The following is a 26588-nucleotide window of genomic DNA, read 5'->3' on the forward strand; positions in this document are numbered from 1 at the left end:
ATTCAAATCCCCCTGTGCCGGATGCACCGCAGCAGCAACAAAACATAACTGAACCTCCATGAGGGGATGGCGTTCTTTTCTTTGAAAGCTTGTGTGAACACTGAGCTAATGTGACTGACAAAAAGCTCTGATTTGGTTTCACTTGTGCACAGCAAATTCTCCCAAACGCATCAATGATACATTTTCACAACTTCTTTGTTTCATTCCATTGCAAAGCAAAGGCAAGAAGAAGGAGCTTTTCATTGTTACACTTTTCTGGAAGATCTGGGCATTGTTTTAATGATTTGTAAGGGTACCAATACTTTTGAATATGTCTGTAACTTGTTTCTGCTTGCCTGGAGATAAGATATGGATCATTAATCTCTAATGCCGTCACCATTTCCAGTGATCTCACTCCATACTTAAGGGAATATATCTGTCTCCACTGTCTGAACACCGAGCTCACATAGCTGGAGGTTTTGACACCGACATGACCTCATTCCTCTCTTCTCTCTGCCGGTGATAAAAGTGTGTGGATGTACTGTAGATGTTTTTTCACCTCCTATAAGTTCATGCACCATCTCTGTGTTTGAATGATGGAGCTTGACCCCGTGTCTACATGATGTTATATCAAAGCGCTGTTTTGTGCTCATTTCAATCCATGAGAAAAAAGAGACTAACAGTAAAGTACTTAACAAAAACTTATTACAGATTATTATCCACGTTAGTTGGCATCTGAAAAAGGCCCCGACTTAGAAAATCAAACACTGTTAACGTGTGTTTTCCATGTCTCAATCTATTTTAAGTTTTAGAAAAAAGAAGCACTTCCACATAACTAGGCAGTCACAGTTTGGCATGCAGGAAGGCCAGAGAGACATTTTTGTCCTCTGCATTTCATGTGGGTTTTTTTCCATGATAATTTTTGCACTTCAAAATGTGATTCTAAAGGAGAAACATGTAGTTGGTGTCATTGATTATCAACACTCTGAAAGATTATCATACCTTGGCGAGGGAGAAGATGCGGGTGCTGGAGGGAACAGCAAGCTCCTGCTGCAAGTCCTGGGTGTCAGCCCAGGCTTTCTTGAGTGGCAGCCGGGGAACAAAGCCATCCACTGATGGATGACACATCCTCAGGGCCTTCTGCACACTCTCCTCAAAGGTCCGGCCCACTGCCATCACCTGGATCCAAGAGAAGGGATTACAAGACAATACAATATTGATGTGAGCATAGAGAATAAGCATGTGAATAAGTGTTCGACTGTGGATCCTCCCCACCTCCCCAACACTCTTCATGGCACTGCCTATTTCTAGGGACATGCCCTGAAAGCGGTCCAGGTCCCAGCGGGGGATCTTGGTGACGATGTAGTCTAGACTGGGTTCAAAGCAGGCAGTGGTCTTCTCTGACACAGCGTTCTCGATCTCTGGTAGGGGGATTCCCAGAGCCAGCTTAGCAGCTACAAACGCTAAGGGGTACCTGTGAGACAAGGACCAAGCAGCAAAGGAGACCCAGTCAATTGATGCTGGGCGACAGACGGAGAGAGTTTGAGCCGAAGTACAGAGTTACAACAGATGAACATTTTAGTCATCAACAAACTGATTATCCTGAATTAAAACATGAATGTTGTATTAATGCACATTTTTGCTCTTCTCAAAAAAACAAGATTATATTAATGGTGTAAATATGACACCTGAAGTTTTAATTTGTCTACATCTTTTGATATTACTCCACAGCAATGACCAGGGCTTGAATTTATTCAGTTTTTACAACCTAGAATCTACATAGTGCTGCTGCTAATGCTGCACGGGGGAATTGAGGCAGTTTACACGTTATATTTGAAGAGCTAAAGTACTGGCAGTGTGGGCCGTGCGGTCACAAACTCTCTCACCCAGTGGCTTTGGACGCCAGAGCTGAGCTTCTGGAGAGCCGGGCGTTAACCTCAATAATGCAGTACTCCAAGGATGACGGGTGCAGGGCATACTGGATGTTGCATTCTCCCACAATGCCAAGGTGACGGACCACTTTGATGGCCGTCTCTCGGAGCATGTGGTACTCCTCGTTGGACAGCGTCTGGCTCGGTGCCACCACTATGGAGTCACCTGAAGAAGAAGAAGTAGAAGAGGAGGAGAGATTTTGAGCGAGAGGCGGCTTCAAACTATATGAACAGTCACTGAACATGGTTTTGTTTGATGAGAAAGTGCGAGAAAAAGCACTGAACAATACTGGATATCAACAAAAATAAAAGATCACAGCTTGTGTCACATGGTTTTATTTATAGTAATAAAGTCCTTAAAAATCAGCGACAAACATTTGCACAACAAAATTATTTGTAACCTGTAAATTTGTTATGAAAAGTTGTTATCTACTGGATTCAATAGGAAGATCTGGGGCCGTGAAACGTATATTTATATTTCAGATAAACAACACATAAAACAATCTCTTCATCCTGTGGACTCTGTACGGAGAACACAAACCACCTTTAATCTTAGGTACACTTAGTGTCTCGGTTTGTACGAGCTGTGGATGTTGGCTATAAGAACAGAACTAAACCCAAAGGCTTGAGTTTGCCATTCAAATATAGATTTTCAGTGCTTTTCTTGATCTGTTTAAACGAGACAAAGAAAATGAGACATGGACGATCACTGTCCAAAACATCCATGTCAAGTTGCCAGGTGCACAGTCAGCTCGGTCGACATGAACAACTCGTGCAGTTGCCAAATAGTCAAAAGAGACAGTGACTCAAACGCATCAGAAAAATAAAAAACAACAGCGTGAGAAAAACAATACAACAAAACGGAGCCTGTAGTAGTAATTAATATGGACTCTATGTAGAGTTTGGTACCTGTGTGAATGCCCAGTGGGTCAAAGTTCTCCATGTTGCAGACGGTGACACAGTTATCAGCCACGTCTCTCACCACCTCATATTCCACCTCCTTCCAGCCCAGCAAAGACTTCTCCACAAGGATCTGACTGCTCATGGCCAGAGCCTACAATACAACAGGATATTATCAATTAAGATGCCATGTGTCGATGCTCTAACAGTTTCTACCGGTACATGCTATGATAGAAATAAATATAAAAATCGAGGACATGGGGTTGAGGCGTTTGCCTGCCCTGTGACTGACAGCTGAACAGCCAATGACAATATGGCAAAGAAACATTTAAGAATGAATAAAAATGAGTAGAAACGACAAATTTCAAAAGCCAGATGTGAAAAGCATTGGAACATTCTGCATCGCTTAAGAGTGTACCAATCTAAAACAGTCAAGCACAGGCTGCTCCTTTTGCAGCTATGTGATCACAGATTAGAAACAACTGAGCGGCGTCCAGACATAAAGATGGATTCTGGACGAGCACAAAAGAATGTTGCTTAGCAACAGACGGCGATTCCTTTTTTGGCAGAGGACCAAATATCTAAACAATTTGAAAGCTTTTATCTTGTGAAGGGATAAGACTACGAACGTTTGTCGGTCAATGTCTGGGTAAAAGGTTTCATTTGCTGATTTGATCTGGATGATTGATCAAATGTCAGAGAAATATGAGGAAAAAAAACAATTGTACACAGATTGCCAACCAATTTTGCTGTGCAGAATTTATTCTGACCATGTGGGCGGTTTCCTCGAGCATTTCTTTGTTGGCGCACAGACCAGAACCCAGACCTCCCAGGGCATAGGCCGACCGTAACATCACTGGGTAGCCAATCTGCTCTGCTGCTTTCAAGGCATCAGACACCTGAAAGGCGCACACAAATATTATTCCCCCCCAAAAATAGTTATAATACCCATACTAATACAGGTAATGATACATGTACATGGAGAATGTAATCACATGGCACACAGATGCTCAGGAAATGACTGGCAATGTAGACATGAACTACAACAACTAAAAAAGAAGAATACATAGGGTTTTTGTGAGTCATCTCCTATGGATCATTACCGACTTAACAGCGAAACTGGGTGCAATCTTCTCATTGATCTCCATCAGTTTGTCAGCAAACAGCTGTCTGTCCTCTGTGGCCATGATGGACTCCACCGGGGTTCCAAGGACCTTCACCCCATACTTCTCCAGGATGCCACGCTGGAACAGTTCCACTCCTGAACGCCACACGAACGCCAATACACATACAGATGGAGGGTCAGAAACCAAGCCATTGAGAAAAAAAAAATAATGAACACAAGACAGAGGACGATCTGAAAACTCACCTTCACTGATCATTACATATATTTATTAATTGAGTAAATTCCTTAATCCCAATGCAACACACAAAAAAAAAAAATTTGCGCTACTTACTGATCTCAACAGAGAATTAAACTTCAAAAACAGTAAATCCACATATTCAAGCAAACAAGTTCTCGTTGTACCACAGTTGAGCGCAGTCTGTCCGCCCATAGAGAGCAGGATGCCATCCGGACGCTCGGTCTTGATGACTTCAGTTACAAAGTGCGGCGTGACAGGCAGGAAGTAGACCGAGTCAGCCTGTTTGGTGCCCACCTCGTTGGTCTGAACAGAGGCTATGTTTGGGTTCATGAGCACCGTCTTCAGATTCTCCTCCTGCAAACATGTCCCCAGAGGTCATTATTATCGATTCAAATAAAAACTGGAATATGAGGATTAGCTTTTGAGATTAGTCTTTCATTACGAGCGTCACACACTCCTGTCCACTGCAGACATTTTGAATTGTAATAACAGGAAAAGGACATGTATAAATAAGAACATTAGTTATGGCACTATCTAAAAGTTGCCAAATAAGTGATGATAGTACAGTATGACAGTGAACCAGCCATGCACAATGCCAGGAGCCTCAAACCAAAGTAGCTAAGTGGAATTCAGCCATCGTTCATTTTAGCATTTACAACTTTTCTTACTGTGACATGGCAAAATGTCTCCAGAGGAAAAAAATCCTGTTTATTGCATTTCAGGGACTAGAATATGTATCATACTTGTCTTCTCAATGTATACAAATGTTTATGTACGAAAAGTATTCTGAACGTTTTCACAAAAGCCCACTATAAATGTTAATGAATAAAGCAACAATCAATTCGGTTTGGTCTTAACTCATTGATTCAAACAGACCTTTTTTTTATTCATTAAATACAAACTAACCCATCAGTAAGCCGAAAAAAGCCATGTATTAAAAAAAAAATGACGTAACATATCAGTCTGGGTCTATTGGCACCAAACCCATTTATTTGATATCAGTCTTAAAAACAGGTCACTCATTATTTGGTTAAAAAAAATTGACAGGGGATTTTCTAAGTTCTAGGTCCTTTTTCAAAATTAAAACCAGAATAAATATATGAGTAAATATTTGAAACTTTTGCATCAGGTAGTTGTGTTATCTCCTACCTTCATGGCTTTGATGGCCTGAGATCCAGAGTAGTCAAACTCTCCAGCCTGACCGATAGAAAGACCCCCAGAACCCAGCACCAGCACCTTTGACACCTGCAGTAACACAAGTGAACAACCACAGTGATTCGCTGCATGCAACTTTGACAACAGCTGCACGGCACAGAGCTTTGTGCCATTCATTGTCTTTTCTTCAGGGATCACATGGTGACCATGATGAAAAACTCTCTGACATACAGTATGTTTGTGATATTCCCTTCTAAATGAATGCGGTTATGTCATGCAGTCTTGTTCCCTATTTATTTAATACTCAATCCTGGTAGTTTCCTGTAAAAGTATCAGATGACCTGATCCTGAACTTTCTCCATGTGGACCACACCGTTAATCATCTGCTGTGTGACATACTGTACCTGGGCTCTCGGTGGTATGTCCGGTTTCTTGGGCATGACGGACACCAGGTTGGCTTCCTTGCCTTTCTTGATCAAGGATATGAAGGTATCAAAGAGAAACTGTAGAGAGAGAAAAATGTGCTGGTTGAAGGAAAAAAATGTTCTTTTCAAAAAGTTGGTGTCTGTATGAAATCTACAGACAAATCACAGAGGAACACACTGACATATTATTTATTGTATCATTTAAAACCAGTACAAATAAATTGTATGTTTTTGTATTATTTCTTAATATTTAGTTTGAACCATATTTATTTTTTACCCATTTCTGATATAGTTTTTATACTGAAACACAAGGGAGAAGCCCCATACATATTAAGCAGCTTTGAAGGCAAAAAGAGCCTAGGTGAAGGTATGGCTGATATTATGTAATGCACATTTTTCCTCAGCCAATCAAAAAGTTAAATAGTAAATGCTGTTTCACACTACGAGAGAGTGACAACACCAAACTCATGGACGCGGCCATGTATCTAGTTGAACAAACACTGGACGGTAGATCAAGAAACTAATCTGTGGCATCAGTAACAAAAGAGAGTAACTGTGTCTGTAGCTTACATAAAGACACTGTAACCGACTGTGACTGTTTATTGACACACGGGCAAAATGAATTCCTTGTCATATTATGCAGAAAGTAAAAAAAAAAAAAGGATAAAAATCTTTTGTAATTTAAATTAAAAATACATTTTTTAAAAAACAGAATAGTTTCCCCCCCAATGTCTGACACGGTTGCTTAAAAAAACCAAACATTTCACCTCTCTGCCAGTATAAAATTTGTCATGGGCACTGCAAATTTTTTGTGATGTCTCCCGAGTCAAACCCAGGTGGAAGGAAAGAAATCCCCAACTGAGCTGTCAGCTGTATGTTGTGGTGTGGAGGACGGGGCTTATTATTCTGCCTCAACATGACAGAGGTTACAACGTACTTTGACCAGAACTTGAACTGCAGTCCTTGGCTGCCATGTAGTAGACGAGCACTGTAGCGCAGAACAACCAACGCTTTATTGCAGGGAAAAGGACAGGCACTGTTAATGGTCGTCCACCTGAGCTCTGACGCATCTACGATGAATACACCCGTCATTACCAGTAGTGTAGATTTAATATTTTTATATATATAGCAATGCTTTCCAGCTTTATGATTCTCCCTCTGAGACCTCTTTCTGGTGAGGCACGGTTTGTTTCAGCAGATGCAATGACGCCTGACTCCACTTAGTCAACTCCTCTTTTACTTTGCTGCATTCCTCGAGTACACCTTAACTCAACTTTTGTATAGTATTCAGGTACTTAATGCATCACTATCAAAGTTTTTAATTACCTCGGTGTCTGTGGGGCCACCTTTAGCCTCCGGGTGGAACTGAGCCGTGAAAACAGGCTTACTGTTGTGCATGATGCCCTAGAAAACATGCACAATTGATATTAAAAGAAAGCCTGCAATATATTACACTTCTGCAAGGTCAATTTTGTAAACAAAGATTTGTAAACATCACGCGGCATCTTTTTGCTTGACAACACTTATAAATCATAACGGGTGATTGTTTTTTTACACAACACCAATACAGCAAAAATATATGTAAATGCCATGATGTTCCTGAACATTCATACAGAGACAAATCAACCTCATTGGTGCCGTCATTGGCGTTAACGAACAGCGGGCTCCAGCCTGGGGGCAGGGACGCGCTGTCTATTCCGTAGCCGTGGTTCTGCGCCGTAATGAAAGCCTGGCCCGTCATCACATTCAGCACAGGCTGGTTCTGGCCCCTGGAGAACCACAGACATGAAGAAAACACACTCTGCATTTATTATTTGTTTATGGGAGACATGATATCAAAAGGCCTGAAAATGTTTAAAAACATTACAGCACACTGAGGACCATGCTAAACTACCACAGCGTTTGTGTCCACAGACAGTAAAATTATTCATGAGGCCACTTTGTGCATATTGTTGGTTTCTGTTTATCGGTTTACCTGTTGCCCATAGGTAGTTTGTATGACGTAGCTCCTGCCGCCAGAGCAGTGATTTGATTTCCCATACAGATTCCAAACACTGGCTGGGGACGATCACTTTCCAACACCTTCAGAGGACAAAACATGTATGCTAATTATTCACTTTCCAACACCTTCAGAGGACAAAATATGTATGCTAATTATTCATAATAGTTTAGATCATGAGAGAAAAATTAGCTGAAAATACTTTTGCATAGCTGTGCATTTTGTCTTAGGGTGCTATAAAGTTCCTAAATTATAAAAGTTTGAATTTTACTTTATACAAAATGATCTGAAAAAAGTTCTATAAAGAAAAAAAGGTCAGATTACACTTCTGTGAAAATACAGAATATTGTTAATCACTTATGACACAGAGGAAGCTCCCCGAGTCTTTAAGGACGAATGCATGTGACACTACAAACTTCAACTATTTATGTTCAAATTTCACACATAGCACACCCATGGAGTAAAGTTTTAATTATTCTAATGCTCAAAATATATATATTTTTTTTAAAACACCATGTCCTACCTTGCGGACATTCTCGACGAGTGTCTTGGCCAGAGCTGGGTCTCCGGGTCCGTTGGAAATGAACAGGCCATGGTAGTCTAGACTCAGCAGGTCCTGGTCCCACGGTACAAGGTGGACCTCTGCACCCCTCTGCACACAAAGACACACTGAAATACTCTGCAGTGTAGTGTTATGATATCAAGTCACTCAAAATAATGTAACAGTTTAACAATAGTTCAGAATTCATCCCTCTTGTTTTAAAATACATTCTGTATTTATAATAAAAACTTTTATAATAAAAGTCCACAGACAATAACAATATTCAAATGTAGATTTATGATACAATTAATTTCATTTTCTCCCGCAAACTCACACCGAGACACCCTAAACAAGCAAACGTGTCATCATAATCATTTCCATTTTGTGAACCATGAGGCGAGATATCCCCCCTAATGTTAATTACTATTAATATTCCCAATTCTTTCACAAATGAAAACGTTCACACAGCCAAACACTGACCAACAAACCAATAAAGAAAAAATTATAATTAAGAAAAATTATATGATTAATAAATATTATACGATCAAAACAGACTATAGCAAAAGAAGTCTGCAGCCTGCTCTTTCTCAGTTACTATTAGAACCAATTATACCAAATCATGAATAATATCAAACAATTGACATGAACATAAAAAAAATTCAATTCAATTCAGTCAAACATTACTATATAAAAATTTCTAGTTCAAGTAGCAGAAGACAAAAAATGCCAAAATATTTGCAAAAAAGGTACATTTGGAGCTCAGCCAAAGAACTTTTCATAATCTTTTAACAATTTCCACAATCTAATGAGGATATACAATGAACATCAAGATTCATCATTCATTCTCACCTTAACCAACAGTCGAATGATGTTGTGTTTAATACCACAATCAACGGCCACCACTTTGATTGGGTTTCCTTTTCCGAAAATTTTGGTTTCCTGGTAGATGGGGTGGGGGGGCACAGTAAGAGGTTAGCACTCATCAACATTCGTAAAAGGAGAACATGTGTTTTTGAGTTGAGTTTGACCTGATGCAATAACTGTAAAAAAAAACTTAAATACAATAATAGGTAGCAGCCGTTACCTTGGTTGAAACCTCTGCTACCAGGTTTTTCTTGTTGGGGTCACATATCTCAACAGGCTGTCCATCAAATTCAATCTTCCCCAAAACTGTGCCCTGAAACCAAGAGCACATTGACAACAGTGGGTGGTCAAGCTATTAAGCTATCGAGCTGTCCATTTACAACAAAAAGATAAATTGTGTATGAACAGTACCTTGTCTCTGATAACCTTGGTCAACATTCTGGTGTCTATCCCAAACAGAGCAGGGACCTTTAGAGAAGGGAAGTGAAATTGGTTGAGTCTTTTTTCACTGCTCTAACATAACCCGAGAACTTCGTCACTCGAATCCTAACCTTCTCTTCTTGGAGCCACTGACCCAGAGACTTGACAGAGTTCCAGTGGCTGTACTCGTGGCTGTAGTCTTGAACCAGAAGACCAGATACCTGGGGGCACAGAAGCACAACATTAGCCTTAAAAAAGAGGGGGTCAAGCTAAAAGGCATCCAACTAAACGGCACCTGTGTTTGAACTAGTGCCTCAAGAGCTGCCAGAAAATATACTAAAATGAGTATCAGCATGCCAGCATATCCTGAGCATGTGAAACTTAACATGGAGAAATGTGATCTACGTGTCAATTGCACCAACTTTAACAGATTTGTGTTTTGACAGTAAAACCATAACTGATTTTAGTAGGTTGTTTTGCCCAAAGCCCAAATACCTTTATTTTGTTTGCTATCATAGAAGCAAATGTTCCTATTTTTAAAGTGGACTTTGTTAAATGACACAATAATTAATCAACCAATAAAAGTTTGAGAGATGACAAAGGACAAAAACCAAATCAAGACTAAACATCTGTGTAAAAGCATCATATACATATAAATGAAACTACATGCAGGTCCGAGGCTGTGCAGATAACCTGAAACCTCCAGACCGCAGCAGAGTCTCCTACCTGGATGCGCTCGGACTCCACATGCTTTCTCAGGCCCAGCTCATCCAGCTCCTGGGTGTTGGGTACGCCATAGTTCCCTACAATTGGGTAAGTCAGGGTCAGGATCTGACCTCTGTAGCTGGGGTCAGTCAGGGCCTCGGGGTACCTAAAGCAGGGGGAACGGCAGGAAAAAATAAACCCAGCTGGCGCGGTGAGGAAATGAGGCACATTTTCACGTTGCTGACTGAACACAAAAGGTTGACAAGCTCAAAGAAAGACATTTGGGGAGTGACAGGTTACGTTTATTCTCTGTGTTCTCCATCATCTGACCTGCACTATTGCATCACATCTAATGTATTTCCATTCATGTCAGCAGGTCTCGTCCTTACCCCACCAGGCCAGTGTTGAAGACCAGTTCCCCGGCTACCGAGACATCCTTCCCAAAGGAAAACCCCTTCATCCGGGTGCCATCCTCCAGGACCAGGTGGGCCGTCTGGGCCTGGGAGTTCAAAGAGCGCAGGCACATGTTGGGCAAAATCTCTCACCGAAGAATAACGCATTGGAAAAGACCAGAGGCGAAACTTTAAGATACAGACGCGTTGTGGACGGGGACCTGAGGTGTGGCGGGCGAGCGGCGAGCCTCGGGGCACTCGATGCTGAAACTGCAGGCCACCGGGAACTGTGCCGTGAATGCTGAGACACACAAATCTGTTCTTGTGTGTGTGTGTGTGTGTGTGTGTGTGTGTGTGTGTGTGTGTGTGTGTGTGTGTGTGAGAATATAAAGGTTGTGGTGACCCACTATGACCTCCAGTCGCACATGAGCACCGACCAACAGTCATACAAGAGTCCTTTCTTCAAATCACAGAAAAAATGAAATGCTCATTTACAGACACACACGCGCACTGTTGATGTGTCACACACAACATATAGCAGTTTTCCATCACTTCAGCATCAACCATAACTGTGACTTCAACTCTGAGTTTTAACAAGTGTGCCATAATGCGATCATCCCTGGTATTCACACAGATGATATGAACACATACCACAGCTGCATGTTGCACATAATCAAATCTCAAATCACTTTGACCAGCATTCACGTTGACACCTTTTTTTGGTGAACTGACAATCACCGTTCCGAACTGCATTCAAAAAATTGCTAGTTTCCGGCGGTTTAAACAATGTCCACAAATACCAATTGCATTTCGCGTCATGAGGTCCTTCATTTTAATCATTGGCACTCAAGTTCCAATCCGGCGTGACCGCAATCGACCGGAGAGATCGGGTTTCAACACAACTCCGTCTCAACTTCTCGTGCTGCCACCGGCCACGACGCTGCATCTGATGCAAGAGCGCGCCAACCCGTCACCAGTAGGCGACGGCCAAACTTCAAATTGTGCTCCAATAAAAAAACTTTTTGTTACGCTGGATGTACGCCGAATGAATGGAAACCCCTCTGTCTTCTTGACATGAGGGCACTCGTGACGTTTGACATGTCGGTATGTTTGTGTTCGGCCAAGGAATCACAGACTTTACAGATTTCCCTACGGAGTTCGGGCCCGAGGTCCGAAGCCAAACTGCGGCGATCAGCGCTCAGTTGGCAGCGAACTCTGAGACAGTTTTGAAAGTGTTCACTCGGTGTCCATTTGACCGCTGACACGCACAGGTTTTCGCTCACGCGATCTTTTTTTCTTACCTTCAAACTAAAAAGTTGAGTGTTTTGAAGTCTCAGCCACGACGACGTGTTTCCCAGCCTCCTGCCAAACACGCATCCTCGTCTCAGAGATTTCACTGCGCTGTAGGCCAACAGAATCGTTGTCATGTTAGCCTGCAGTTAGAGTTCTTGAAAAAAAAGAGAAGCAACGACTGAACGAACACACTGTCCGACAAGGTGATGAGGGGAACTTCTCGTCAAAGGCCAGATGAATGCGTGAGTTGTGGTCGCACTGACCCTCGTGTCCTCACAGACGAGTCAACTGGGCGCTTTAAATGGGTGGCTCGTGATTGGCTACTGAAGCGTTGTTTTCCTCAACGCACGAAGCGCGGAGCGTGCACATTGGTCTTCGGGTAAAACGCCCTTTTTTTTTTTGGTCACACGAGAAAGATGAAACTGAGATTCACATCTGTTGAAGTTCTGAAACACGAGATTAAAGGTGTCGACGCCGGAGTATTTTGCAGGCCAAACGATTGCTAAATGTTAACCTAGCAACAATATAGTCATGGTTCCATTGTTTTTGGAGCAGTTTCCCATTGATTATTATTATTTTGTTCCTGTTAGTAGTCTTTGTGTCTGTATTTGTGTGTATTCTGAGTTTGAGCACTATTAGATTAGTGTGTGTGTTGGTGTGTGTGTGTGTGTGTGTGTGTGTGTGTGTCTATGTTTCTGTGTCTGTGTGTGTATGTAAAATTTGTATATATATATTTATATATATGTAATTTATATTTATTTTTAACAGCTTTCATTCTGTTTATACACTGATGCATTGGTGCAATGATGTTATTTGAAAAAGAGTGTCATCACAAGAGGAAACAATGATTACATAAACAGCCTATATTTTAGAGAAACCGAAGTAAAATGCACTTGGCTTGACTTGGAATGACCGCGCGTGCCAACAGTGTACTTTGCTTTCTGTGCAACAAACACTTTACAGTTGTTTCTGTGGGGGGGTGTATGCTCCCTGCAAAAACAAAAAAAAAGAATAAAAGGAAAAAAAAGAAAAGGGCAAACTGGCCAGGGGCAGGCTCCATGGTGGTGGGATTAGAGTGGTCCGTGTATTTGCTGATCACTGCAACACTGGTCCACTGATGAGAAGGCTGCCTGCCTGCCACTCTGCTGGGTTCAGCAGTCTGAACTAAGTGGGTGTGAGTAATTGGACCAGTGCAGACCAGGAAACAACTTCAAACACTCCAGAAGTCCGACTGTGGAACAATACACTGCATGTGTGCCTATGTGAAAGCTTTTGTGCTCTTTGCAAATCATCAGCTTCAGAATTGTGGAGGTATAGAGTGTCACTGAAGTACCTTTTATTTAAAATCAATTCATTCTCTACACTTGTAGATAATGATTTATAATGATATAAATGCATGTTACAGCCATGTCTAACAGACTAAACTAAAGCCTCCTGCAACCTATGGATCAGGTTCCTGGTGGTGTAATTTTAACCCCCGGCTCCCTGTCTTGATCTGTGGAGCACTGCTGACATCCAGTGGTAACTTCTTGCTCTAAAGAATCAGGAGGTATTTGAGTTATTAAACAGTGTTGTAGTAGCACATGCGATGTGTAGGTGACAGTGCAGCTCTATACATACACAAGTTCTAATAACAAGAGGGAGGCCTCCAGTATCATTTAGCTGCCAGCATGTAGAAGAAGATATAACAGCTTTACAGGTGACATGACACTTGCACTGATGTCTTCATTTGTGCAAGTGTATATTTAAGGTTATGTTGCAGGTGATGCCTTAAAGCACAGGATCCGTTAAACCATTTCATTGTATCGTATCTGTTTGTCTGATCAGTGACTAAAATCTAGAAAGACAGTTCCCTTTGTGTAACATTAGCTTATGCTTAATAATGCTGTGATTAAGCATGTTACAATTCAAGCACTTTTTAAAAAAATTGTGAATAGAAGATTAGATTGTATTCTTTCTTTCTTTTTTCTTTTTATATATTAAATTGAAAAATAAATATGAGCAATGTCAGTCCAAAGGCTGGTTGACGTGTTGCACAGCAGAGGCCATCAGAAAGAGGATGCTGTGAAACGTGTTGATCTGATGATGAACTTCACACTGGTGGGCTAAAATGACACAGTGACAATTTTAAAGATGGGAACTTAAAGAGGCCTTGAACACGTCAGGGGAACATGCACACTCACATTGTTATGTTTAATACAGATCGTTCAGGTTAACTTGAGTAACTCTGTCTAACTAGTTACTATACTAACTCTCCCCACCTCTTCATTTTCAAAACTTTTCAACTCTGATGCCTCACCTCCACCCATGTATAGTAATCAATCATTTTAGCTGAAGATGTCTGTGAGAACAGTCATCACACAGGGCTTATTCAAAATGGGATATATTGCACTGGCACCACATAAAGAGTGTAAATATTTAGAGGCAGCAAGAACATGAAGCTGTTTAACACTTCACTGGGTAATGATTTTGTTACATTGTCACCACCAAACATAAAGTCATATTCCCTGCAATTTAATGAAGCAGTACAAATGTAAATACAGTTGCAACCATTTTCCACGCCAAGGGTCGCTATTGTTTTTCAATAAATGTACAAATAAAGCAGATTTATGGTGAAGTTTAAACATACACCCGCTCTTGTTTCTGCAAACAAATTTAGACATTGTATTATAGTTAGTATCACTCAAACCTTAAACACAAGAATCAAATAGAGCCTTTTTTTTGGTGAAATATATCCCCTCGTGTACTATGTCACACAATCTACCTCCACTAAAATAAATTATTCAAGGAAGCTTATTATAGCGGTCTATCAAATTTTATATTTTTTCTTCAAATAAATGCTTTCCTATTTTTTACCATTTGTAGTTTTTAAAAGACTATTTAAAGTGTGTCTTGTAGAACCCGATGGTGCAATAATTTCTAGATAATGTATTAACTACCACTAATGTAATAAAATATCAATTTAATTCCATTAAAATGTAATAAAATCTGGTAATGTGATAGCTTTACAATAATGTAATATAATATCTTAACCAATAATATAATAATCTCTCTAATCTCTGTAATAATTCAGGAAAAGGATGTATAGAAAGAAATATAGTATATGGAGATACAACTGTAGATAAAAAGACAGATTTATTTGGCTTTTACATATTTGATGTTATTACACAAAAATACATTAACATATCATTGATGACATGCTACTACAAAATTGGCCCAGTTATTACAGTTGGGAAATTATAACATCATTGGGTTCTATAAAAGTATTGTCAACCCAATAATGAAACAACCTTCTGTAGATGTGTAATTAACTATTGCATTATTCGTACAGAAATTAATGTATTCTTGCTTCAGAGGTTTTGTTTTTATTTCATCAGGAAGTTGTTACATTATTGGCTTCTACATGGCCTCAATGGAAAATTGCGTGGTGATGATTGGCAGAACATGAGAAGCCTGTGCAATGTACAGAGTGGCCCTTTATTGCCGGGACCAGCGGCCTTCTGAATTCCTCCACTGATTGGCTCGGGCGTTGCCTAATGAGCTGCAGTGTCTGTCCTCGGCAGTGGGGTCCCCACATTGTCTGCGGTTTCAAGTGTAAATTTCAGACGGTGCCCAAGCTTAAGGGAGGACGTAAATAGACAGGCCGACTCCCTCGCCACTCTCTCTGCCAGGTTTCCAAGCACAGTCTTCGTCGAGAGACAACAGAAATAATGGATGGTTCTTTTCAAGGCTCTATGATGGCGGTTCGCACCGATTGAACCCCTTTCAACATATTGACTTTAGACAAGATGTCGATATTTTCTACACATATTATTCTGAGGCAAGGCGAGTTTGCGTTGCATCTTTCAGCAGCAGAGCAGTTCAAAGTGCTTTACATAAGACCTAAACAGAACAGAGGTCAACGGCAATGTTGATTTAACTCTGATTTGAATGTAACAATGGATCAGAAATGATCCATATAATTCAGTGCTTGATATAAACCAACAGCGGTGTTTTTAAAATCAGTTTGAAAAGTCGCAAATCAATGCGGTGTGTTGTGCCTTCATCTGTGTCTGAACCTGATTGTATTCTGTAATGACACACTTTGGCTGGGTTTTATACACGTGTTAGTGGGACTTGTAGTGGTAGAAGTGACATTGAAGGTTGTTGTGACAGTAATGACCAGATTCATGGGACAAAAGTCCAGTTTTAAATAATGAATTACTCAATGTAACTGAACAGACTTTTATGTTTCTTATTGTGTATGTTATTTATGTTATTCCATTCAGTCATCCTTGGCGTTAATAAAAATGTAGCTCTGGAAGAGTCTATAATTGTCACTAAGTGGTTCATTAACTGTAAAGTAGCTGGCCCCGTCAACACCACCTTTTGAACAGAATCGGTGCCATCCTGACTCAGAGTTACAGTATGCACTGTCAAATCCAATAAACACCCTTTGCACAAGCGTCACCATTTGTGCCATGGGCGATGACAGTGTGATTGTCCCGACCGCGGCAGCGGTGGCGAGGTCACGACTTCCACAGTGTTAAAGGAAGATCAAGTCATCAGCTGGAGAAAAAGACGGGAGGGACTGTCCCTTTTGGCCACTATCGGATTCCCTTCCTCTCCAGTAATGCAGTGTCCCCAGTAAAAAGGGCAGCAAGTGTCTTTGTTTAGCCTGCCCCCATCTAATCCCTGTGTGGCCAGAGAAGGGCGTTTGAGAGCGCGAGGGAGGGAAAGAGAGCACGCGGGCCACATAGGCTGCATCAGCCCCCTTAAGGAGCCAAGGCCCCTGCTCTTAGAAATCCCAAGAAACTTCACACCTCTCTGAAGGGGCTATAAATAGGCTCCATCTGTCCCCCCAGGCTCAGTTACAGCCTCATTCCTTTTGGCATGGTTGGAGGGCAGGGAAGGAAGCACTCCGGGTCTGAAAAAAGAAAAAAAAAGCAGAGGAGTGGGGGGGCTGGACAGACCCAGAGTCCAAAATCTACTCTCTAGTCATCCCAGATGGCTGACTGGGTGACCTCTGCTGCATGCGTTTGCGGCAAAGGAAGTTCCATCAGTCCAGTACAGTAACCCCTCTCGACGCTCCAACTCTCCACTGAGGACCTGGGAGCCTCTGCCTTTTTATTTTCAAGCTCAAGTTTCCTCACATGTCATTGGCCACGCCTCTGTCATTTCTCCCTCACAGACTCTTAACTGCACAGCTCTCAACTTCAGGGTTGTATGTTTTTAGTCCCGGTCCTGGTGACGAGACTGACATTTCATCTGTTCAGAGAGAGAGAGAGAGAGAGAGTTCACGTCGGGATCCACGTTAGAAAAAATGCCGTGTGGTGGACGGTGAAATTGAGCGCAAAGCGCCAAGCAGGCATCGGTGCTTCAGATCACACCATCATTCCTGGGAGCAGACAGTTATAGCGCCTGGCCTGAAGCAAACCTGGAGGTAATAAATGCCCCGCTCACCTCCCCCTCCAAGGACAAAGCAAGAGAGTGAGGCGGTGACACAGAGATAGATCCAAGCATACTAGTTTGCAAAAGAATATCCCCCTAAACCCCTTCTGTCATGTCTCTGTATTTCACAATCTGAAGTGATAGAATAAGAAAAAAACTTGTCTTCTGAGGCTTCCGGCTTCAGTTTATCAACATATTTTTCAAGCCTGAGTATGAGATCTTGTTCGCTCTCTCGGCTGCAATATCACTCCTGCAAACTCTGCAAAGTAAGAGCAAAAATTTAAATGAATCAAAGTTGTTGGCTCGATCATAATGTTAGTTTTTTATCAAATGCGCCACATTTGTTTCATTTTGTCCTCTACTTTATTTTTTTTTATCCCAAAATGCTTGAATAACAAAGTTTTCACAATGGTGACACCCACATTGTTGTTTCTACCATAGTTAGATGACCACCATGGTTTGAATTAGAAGGAGGCTAAAGAAGCAGACTTTTACGACACGTATGGGCCAACTGGAAGAGCAGACAGCCGAAGAAGGATCACAGGTCAAGCAAAGCTCTGACAGCTGTCATTCACAGTCTAACTGGGATATTTATAGATCGGTATTCTTTGAGCTTAACTTATGCAAAGTGGCGACAACCTGTTTTTTCTTCTTCTCGTCATCTTAGCACCATGACTCCAGGGGTGGCAATGTTTGGTCTCTTGGTCAGTCGGTCAAACTCACCACTTTGGTTCAAACTGAAATATCTCAAAGATTATTCGATGGATTGCAACGAGATGTGGTACGCAGGTTCACTGGCAGCAGTTTTCACCGGGGGATGGTTGTTGAGACTGATCTTCAGGTGGCGCGGGTCACTGCTGTGCCGCTCCCTTTATCGTACAATTGAAATGGCCCCTCCGCTCTTTAAAAGAGATCTGACCTCACATCTCCAGTGTTGTTTGGACACTGACGATGAATAAGTAAAGGGTTACATGTTCAGTCAGAAGGAGACGATTATCTTCACGAATGTGATACCTTCAATGACTCAGTAGCAGGGGGCAACACTGAAACTTATTTAGAAACTCATGTTTGTTCAGGCTGCCTTATCAAACACTAACCACAGAGAACAAACCTACTAAATGAAGGTTTTTTTTTCATTTCTTTTTTTCTTTTTGACAAGAAAAGTGTATATTTCATAGATCGGCATAGCAGACATGAAGCAGGGGCAGTGTGTCGACACAGACAGCTCTCAGAAACTTGTACTGGGTGGGAATAAAAAGACAATTTGAATCCCTAAAACAGCCCCTTATATGGATTTTGTTGTAACAATGGGCTACTTGAGATCACATGCTGTACGCGATTCACACTATACTTGGCACACGTCAGTGCCAAATAAACTTCCTTCTTCCTCTGCTCAAGCCGACCTGCCATCACATCTTAATAAAGCCCAGCTCTGCAATGCGGCTGAATCCATTAAGATTCTATAATGGAGCTCAGATTGGACTGCAGCACAGGTGCAAGGACTGGGGCAGAGTTTCTATCTGGGGAAGGGAAGCGAAGGGAAGTCGGACTTTGGAGAAGGTGCCGTGGGGTGCCGTGGGGTGCCGTGGGTGAGCCCAGATGACAGCTGAGGGACCGGGGCTTTCTCTGGCTTGGCCTCGTGGAGATGGGGTCAGTGAAAGCAAGTGGATGGGGGGAAGGGAAGGGGCCTGCAGAGTGGAGGAATTCATGCAGTTCCGTCATCACCAGGGCCCTGTGGTGGTGGTGGTGGGTGGGGGTGGTGTGGCTGCACCGCTGGCACTGGGAGACAGATATAGACAAGAATTAAGGAGACAGAATTTGCACCCTTAGCCCCGTCTGGGTTACTGGCATCAGCAGCTGAAAGCTCCACTAGATGTCCAGCGCTCTTTGCTTTCACGTCACATCCTCCCCCGGGACTGCTGGTGACTGCTCACCAACGCAGAGCCCCAAACAGAACACAGGTGCTGCTCTACCTAAAACGGACTGTCAGTGACTGGAAATAAAAAGCGGCTCATTATTAGAACTGAAGGACACCACTTCCCACACCTGTCCACCTAAAGCGCGCTCCTTTGACCATTTCTTTAATCTGTTTTTATTTCTTTTCTTCCACTTGCACTTGCACTGACACTAATGCATCTGTATTCTAGACGGGGTTTGTTTCAGCACGTCAACGAAGCCTTGACAAAGCTCATTGTGAATAACATGAATTCAACTAAATATGCCAAAATTTTATGTCTACACCGTTTCATCAAATGCAAATATCCACCATGTGTTGTGCATTCGCAGTTGTATACATATTTCCCCCAAAACCATAACACCGTTATCCCACAGCAAAGTGCAATGCTCTACTAGACAGCATTAGATGGAACCTATAGTCTCATCACCATAAACACACGTGTTGAAATCCTGACAAAACCTCCAGCTGTTTGATGCCTGCAGCCGTGAATATCACGGCTTAAAGGATAAATGTGAATTCAAGTCATCCAACTACAAGGTGAGTGAAAAGAGTTTAGTTTCAGATACCATCAAAAACATTCCCAGATACACCTACTGCACCAGTGTGTATATGCTCGGGGCAGATGACCTCTAACGGCCTTTTCTTTTTTAGGAAACCCTCCTCGTCATTTCTAGTATCTTATTTCCGTCCGTTCCCCGGAACATTAATTTCACCCCTGCCAGAGGCTGATGTTTACCTGGAGAAAGTAAGATGTTATGCAACCATAATAATATCAACTATAATAAAATGCATAAACCCCCCCCCCCCCCAAAAAAAAAATTATAAACAGAATAGTAAACAAAGCAAAAATAGATTACAAAATAAAACACATAGCAATATGCAACATTCTGATAAAACTTCATTGGGTTTGACCTGACTGGGGGTCTTGGTCCCTTTGCTTCGGGTCTGGACCGTGGGACATTTAAGAGCAGCTGGTGTTACCGGGCTTAAAGGGCCCTATTCCTTGACTATAGCTGCAGATTAGTGTTGTTCATCCATGCGATTAATCCCGGCCCTTAGGGCAGTTTTTTAACGTCGTCAAATGGTAAGAGCCGTAAATCATCCTCAAGTGGACGAGAACGACTCCAGAAAACTGTGCGTAATGGTGCGCAACGCTGTGCGTAAAAGTGGAAACCGTTGGAGTCCAGAGGAAATCACACGGCCCCGCGGTTAGGTAACCTTTCACACCCGGCCCAATGTTTTCCTTTTTGATTATAGATAAATCGCGTAAATAAACACTTTCTGGCCCGCAGCCCTATCTTCCATGTTTGGAGAGGACCCCCCACCACCAACACCGGCACCACACACACCCCCCTCCCATCAGCTATCCAATCCTTACACGGGGACAGCCTTGACGGGGGGTCAAGAGGAAAAATAGCCTCATATATATACGCCCAAACGGCGATTTCTTGCTCCGAGTCCACTCCTCTCTGTGCTACACTCCTTGTGTTGTCACCCGAACCGGGAATTGTCTGTACTTCAGGGACAAAGTAGTTCTACTATTCACTGCAATGGCACCCAAGAAGGACCCTAAGGCTCCCGCCAAGAAGGCCGAACCCGCGGCAGCACCGGCGCCGGCAGCTGCACCCGAGCCGGCCCCCGCGCCCGCAGCTCCCGCTGTCGACCTGTCCGCCGTCAAGGTACAACGACCGGGCAAGGCATGAGCTGCTCTGCAGGGGGGGGGGGGGGAGGGATGGGGAGGGATGGGGAGAGGACGGCGGCTGCTCAGGCAGAGCTGGGCTTTGACTTTTACACTCAATAGTTGCATGACAGAACTAGACCTGCTGCCGCGGTTCCCAAAATGGTAAGGGGTTAGTGATGGAGACCTGAGCAAAACCTCTTTTTATTTAAAAAAAAAAGAGGTTTTGATAATGTGGGGATATTCAGATAACTGCGGTGGCTGCTTTCATTATAGGAGTCAAGTGCTGTACAAGTAGAGGAAATACATGTGTAGTACAGATACACCGTATCCAAGAAAAACACATGATGGTGATGGAAGAGCAGGTCATGTTTTTTTGTGCATTTATCTTCATTTTGATATAAATGGTCTAAAAGGAAAAAAAATAAACAAACAAACAAACGGGACATATGTATACAGACATCTTTGAGTGGATGTTCAGTTTATAGTCAGGTTAGTGAGAGCAGCTGCAGATTTGAGGGACCACAAGCAGGGGGACTGAGGTGAAGGACTAGAACCATGGATAGCTCTCCGGGGTTGAGGCCACCCCCCCTCCCTCCCTTGATTGGAGCAGAGTAGTGACGGTGACACCAAATGTGGACATGTTAATGTAGCTAAAGATGGACCACTGCAGATCAGGTGCCAGCATGTGGAGCTACTTTTGGCAGAGAGACATGTTTAATCCCAGTTTAGACCTGATTGTTTAATCCAGATTAAAAAGAGGGAAAAGAAGCCTGACAATAATAGTGATTGTGTTGTTGATCACATGGCTTGTCAACAATCCTGCATTTTTACGTTTCATACTAACACGGCTGCTTTGTTTTGGCCCGTAGGTGGAGTTCAGCGCAGACCAGATTGACGGTAAGTAAAACCCCGTTTTACCTTAACAACCATGTGACACTACATCACACACCATCATTTGATGGTAAACCAGTGGCCTTCCCTCAGAGATTAACATGACCTCGTAAGGGGTCTGTTCATGACAGATTAAGATCGGATATCTGTTATTGCCTCTATTAAGCTAAGAATCCCTTCAAACATCCAGACAATTTTAAGTAAACTTTGAAAAAGTCTTAAAAAATGGTGTGTTTTCTGCAGCATTTACATATCATCTTCAATGCTGCGTCGAAAAGAGAGCAGGCCCCTTCTAATGTTATATATATATATATATATATATATATATATATATATATATATATATATTTGCAGCTGATATTTAAAAAATGCAACACCATATCAGTGTGTAAAAGGGTAGTGTGAACATCTGCAGGCTCTCATTTGAAACAAGCACCAACCGATAGTACTGATTATCACGTTCTACTGCAGCAGGTCAAACAGATACAGTAGACTGACTCAATCTTAGAAGAAAAAAAACAACTAATCTGCATCACATAATAAACGTAGGCTGGAGACCACTGACCGAAGAAGAGGGTCACAATTCACTGATGACTGGGGGGCACAGCGTCAGAAATTATTTCAACTCAACCCCGTCGGTCCCAGTATTAACTGGCAGGTTGTTCAGTGGCAGCTCGCAGGAGACATGAGACACTCTGTCACAGGATCAGGAGTATCAGAGCATTTGCCAAGGGCGCTACATTTTTTCCACAGCCGCCCAAAAACATTCGGCAGCTCATTTTCAGGGATTACGGAGGAATAGTTTGAGAAGATCAGACGGTGTGGTGTTTGATGAAGAGAAACACCTGCCTGCCATTGGTCCCTCTTCTAACCTGGACTGGACCCCATCGCATCGGACCTGTTGTCCGTCTGGCTGCGCGTTACACTGCAGTCAGCATTCCCAACGCTTACTCAGCTCACCCGCAGAGGGGGCCTTGCCTTTAAAGGGACGGGGCTCATATTCTCTGCTATGTTTATCAATTCCAAGGTGGTCTTTTAAAAGGGCCCAGAGAGAGAGAGAGAGGGGAGAGACAGCTGAGATGGAAATAGTCTGAAGGTTGAAGCCCCTTGGCAGGAGTCAGTCCATTCAGCCCATTAATACCAACAACATATAGAAATGTCTTGCCCTTGTTTGTAGAGCAGCTGCCTCCACCTGCTGGCAGCAGCCACAGCTACACGCAGTCAAATTTAGATTTATAGCATGAAACAAAACAGTTTTGTATTTTTTACATAATTTTCAAAAAAAAAAATAATTTGATTATTGCTTGAGTTCCTCTGCTCTTAAATATAAAAACACTGCTTCACTACTAAATGGATCCACAATTGTTACAACCACATACGTTCATTTCATTTTTTTTACAGGGAAGATAACTGTCTCCTGCCATAGGGGGATAACAAATCGCAGTTATAGAGTAGTTATGACGGTGAGAGATGCTAATAGAACTGTCATACTGAACAAGATGAAGGCCTCACAAGTTACCGTTTAGTCACCATGAACTCACTGTTGAACACCTGAAACATAAAGATGACAGAACTACTGGATTCGTGGCGATGACGACGTCCTCTCTTCCTTCCGCTCTGTAGACTACAGGGAGGCCTTCGGCCTGTTCGACAGGGTGGGCGACAACAAGGTGGCTTACAACCAGATCGCCGACATCATGCGCGCCCTGGGACAGAACCCCACCAACAAGGAGGTGAACAAACTGCTGGGAAACCCCTCCGCTGACGGTGAGAGACTTGCTCAGCACACGATTGAATGAGCGCGGCGGTGTGAGCGTTCGATAGATTCAAATCGTTTGGATGCTTAGTGGATCATTCAGTGGATCCGTCAGATCTAGATTTGATCATTTGATGCAAAAGGAATTCGTAACAACCGCCATTATTCAGCTTTTTGCCCAACAAATATGATCTTCGGGCAAGGCCTGAAATGTTCATACTGGTCAATACAAGAAATGTAATTACCTCTGGCCCTAATCTTAATATAATGATAAAATCCATAATTTTAGCCTAGTTATCTGGTGTTATCACCACAGTCGGCAGTGAACAAGTCATCAGCGACAACTCTCAAAGGATAAAATTGTAACAGCTGATCAGCTGTACAGATGGCTGATTTGACTGAGGTGTGTGTGTGTGTGTTTGTGTGTGTGTGTGTGTGTGCCAGTAATTCATAGTTATCTTTTATCACAGGTCTTCATAATTTTATGACTCTTTTTTGGTACAAGGCTTCTCTGAAAAAATGATCAGTAACTCATCTTGTAGCTGGAATCAGTCATGTTCAGCTTTGATTTGACATCGGCCGGTTATCCCCTTAGAATAAACTGTTGATTTAGAGTAAATACTAACTGGTTGAAAATCCCGGCTGTGCTGCCATTGGTTGAAAGTTGTAGCCCTGCTGTCAAGTACAGCACTGTGCTCTCTTCAATGTGCAGCATCACACCTGGATGTGGTCACACTTGTCCACATCCTACTGGGAGACTTAGTATCTCCGCTCACTTCGCTCAGACACGCAACTGATTTTAAACTTGTGAACCTGTAGAGGTCAGTGCAACGTCACTATTATGGTCAAATCATGGAAAAAACATAATTGGCATATGCCTTAGCACAGACAGGCGACACAGGCATACAAGTCTGTAATCTTTAACCACTATGGTACTTACTGTTACTATCTGTTGGCCGTTAATATCATTATATCACATTTTCAAAGGTTTTTTTTGGCTTCCGGCTTTTTTATTTATAATAAAGTTCATGTCAAATATAAAGCCTTGATTATTAATTAACAATTTGTCATAAGGGTTTGATAACGTCATCTCAGGAATCATTACCAATTTCCTATATCAGACAATACATCAGTAATCGAAAAAATGGTTAACTCTCTAATATTGGTGTCATTCTCTGCCACTTGTGTCTCCCGTCACGCAGACATGGTCAACAAGAGAATAGAGTTCGAGGCTTTCCTGCCCATGCTCCAGACCATCATCAACAGCCCGAACAAGGCAGGGTTCGAGGACTACGTTGAGGGTCTGCGCGTCTTCGACAAGGAGGGCAACGGCACAGTGATGGGCGCTGAGCTGCGTATCGTCCTGTCAACACTGGGTGAGTCGGGCTAAGTCCCTGGTGTGTGTGTGTGTGTGTGTGTGTGTGTGTGTGTGTCTGTGTTATTAATAGTGGTTGTCCTCCGCCTCCCCCTCCTCACAGGAGAAAAGATGACTGAGAATGAGATCGACGCTCTCATGGCAGGACAGGAGGACGAGAACGGCTGTGTCAACTATGAGGGTGAGCCAAGAGTCACAGTACTGTGACAATTATATTAGCGTATGCTAATATAACAGTGGTTTTATATTCTACACCGTATTGTTTATTGTATCAAATAACTAGTGTACATCAATATGACCCATACTCTGGACGTAAAGTCAGGATTTTTTTTCAAATTGTGCTGCTTTGATTTTGACACTTTCTTTTACAATCTGTCTCATGTGAGTCCGCCATCTTGGTACATAGTGCAGTACAAAAACTCTGCAGTGACCCTTTAAATTGACACCACCAAGAATATGAGTCGGTTTCCATTTAATAACTACATGAGTCAATACACATTTGGTTCGTTAACCAGGCCAAAGTCATTGTGTCGTGTTGTAATCAATATCTCAGTTGCAGTTTCATGTCATTTATACACCAGTGCTCCAAACAAATCTTTTTCTACAATATTTTACCATCACTTACGTATTCTTCTCCTCACTCACTCACCTCGCCCTGTTCTGTCCTGTCTGTCTGCCGCCCTGGGGCTTTTTTCGTCCACAGCCTTTGTCAAGCACATCATGTCCGTCTAAGGACCCTTCCACTGCAGCGGTGACCATCATACACGTGCAGACCCCATGGCGTCACGACATCCACTCACTGTTTCTGGTACATCTGAGGAAGCAGGGGGAACAAAGGACTATGAGATGTCATTTCCTGAAAGCTTCTTTTGTTTTGTTCGACACTTTTTCCCCCCCTCGTATGTCCGACTGGTGCTTTTTTCTCTCCTCCTCCTCCTCCTCCTCCTCCTCCTCGTGGGAAGCCGTCTCACGAGATGTTCCTTTCCTCTTCTTCACACTGGTCCTCCTCCCGTCACATTGGGTTTTTTCTTCTTCCTCTTTCTTTTTAATCGTCACCGTTTTTCACAGTGGAACAGTGATGGAGGGGAAGGTGGGGTAACGAGAATCCCCTCCTTTCACTTTACTGTCCAGCTGGCCCTCCATCTGCCAGTGAAGTGACTGATTTGGCCCGGGACTGGCCATCAAAATGAATCCGCTCCTCGCCCAACCCAGCCCTAAGTCTTAACTTATTGTATCCCCTGCCGTTTCACAATAAAATTTTCACAAACTCCCATTTTATTTCCCGGAATTTCTGACTGATTTATTTGATGCAAGTCATTTGCGTTATTAATTCAGCCAGAAGCACTTAAAAGGAACAGCTAGATGTTTTAGAGAATATGCTTGCTGGTTTGGTTGCTGATTTGAAAGGAGAAGACTGATGCCACTCTAATGTCTGTCAATTCAATACAAAGCTCGTAGTCAATTTGCTTCGCACACAATTTGTCATTTTTACACTGACGTTTTCTGTACAGTTCAAAAACATATTCCTGT

At 42.5% G+C, this 26588-nt stretch overlaps 2 protein-coding genes and 1 long non-coding RNA gene across 4 annotated transcripts in view; 1 reads left to right on the forward strand and 2 right to left on the reverse strand.

The window, feature by feature from the left end:
- The window catches only part of cps1 (carbamoyl-phosphate synthase 1, mitochondrial), a 41254-nt gene extending 29000 nt beyond the window's left edge, over positions 1-12254 (reverse strand). For both annotated transcript variants that reach the window (XM_035604401.2, XM_035604403.2), the window contains exons 1-20: positions 11977-12254; positions 10673-10782; positions 10305-10449; positions 9710-9799; positions 9570-9626; positions 9379-9471; positions 9144-9233; positions 8277-8405; positions 7730-7836; positions 7382-7523; positions 7081-7158; positions 5734-5832; positions 5324-5419; positions 4339-4528; positions 3914-4071; positions 3581-3709; positions 2820-2964; positions 1866-2076; positions 1255-1453; positions 982-1158 (exon numbers count right to left, since the gene is read on the reverse strand). In XM_035604401.2, the coding sequence (XP_035460294.1) occupies positions 982-1158; positions 1255-1453; positions 1866-2076; positions 2820-2964; positions 3581-3709; positions 3914-4071; positions 4339-4528; positions 5324-5419; positions 5734-5832; positions 7081-7158; positions 7382-7523; positions 7730-7836; positions 8277-8405; positions 9144-9233; positions 9379-9471; positions 9570-9626; positions 9710-9799; positions 10305-10449; positions 10673-10782; positions 11977-12102 (2571 nt within the window). In that variant the 5' untranslated portion in view covers positions 12103-12254. The remainder of the gene's footprint in view (positions 1-981; positions 1159-1254; positions 1454-1865; positions 2077-2819; positions 2965-3580; positions 3710-3913; positions 4072-4338; positions 4529-5323; positions 5420-5733; positions 5833-7080; positions 7159-7381; positions 7524-7729; positions 7837-8276; positions 8406-9143; positions 9234-9378; positions 9472-9569; positions 9627-9709; positions 9800-10304; positions 10450-10672; positions 10783-11976) is intronic.
- Positions 12255-15084: 2830 nt separating this feature from the next.
- Positions 15085-25846, reverse strand: LOC118282672. Its single transcript, XR_004784321.2, has 2 exons — positions 25708-25846; positions 15085-19177 (listed from the first exon to the last, which is right to left on the reverse strand). It is a non-coding gene; the product is annotated as an uncharacterized LOC118282672 (long non-coding RNA).
- myl1 (myosin, light chain 1, alkali; skeletal, fast) lies at positions 20794-26336 on the forward strand. The gene is made up of 6 exons (XM_035603961.2): positions 20794-21034; positions 21906-21933; positions 23551-23694; positions 24886-25059; positions 25162-25239; positions 25762-26336. Exons 1-6 carry the CDS (start codon positions 20906-20908, stop codon positions 25788-25790), a joined length of 582 nt encoding a protein of 193 aa, XP_035459854.1. The 5' UTR covers positions 20794-20905; the 3' UTR covers positions 25791-26336.
- The last annotated feature ends 252 nt before the right edge of the window (positions 26337-26588 follow it).

Source organism: Scophthalmus maximus, chromosome 14, assembly GCF_022379125.1.
Source record: "Scophthalmus maximus strain ysfricsl-2021 chromosome 14, ASM2237912v1, whole genome shotgun sequence".
Lineage (NCBI taxonomy): Eukaryota > Metazoa > Chordata > Actinopteri > Pleuronectiformes > Scophthalmidae > Scophthalmus > Scophthalmus maximus.

Bases quoted from the DNA above. Each gene is read 5' to 3' on its own strand.
- myl1 (XM_035603961.2), top strand. From the start codon at position 20,906: ATGGCACCCAAGAAGGACCCTAAGGCTCCCGCCAAGAAGGCCGAACCC. The intron at 21,035-21,905 runs GTACAACGACCG...TTTGGCCCGTAG, and splicing joins TCGACCTGTCCGCCGTCAAG to GTGGAGTTCAGCGCAGACCA. The intron at 21,934-23,550 runs GTAAGTAAAACC...TCCGCTCTGTAG, and splicing joins CAGCGCAGACCAGATTGACG to ACTACAGGGAGGCCTTCGGC.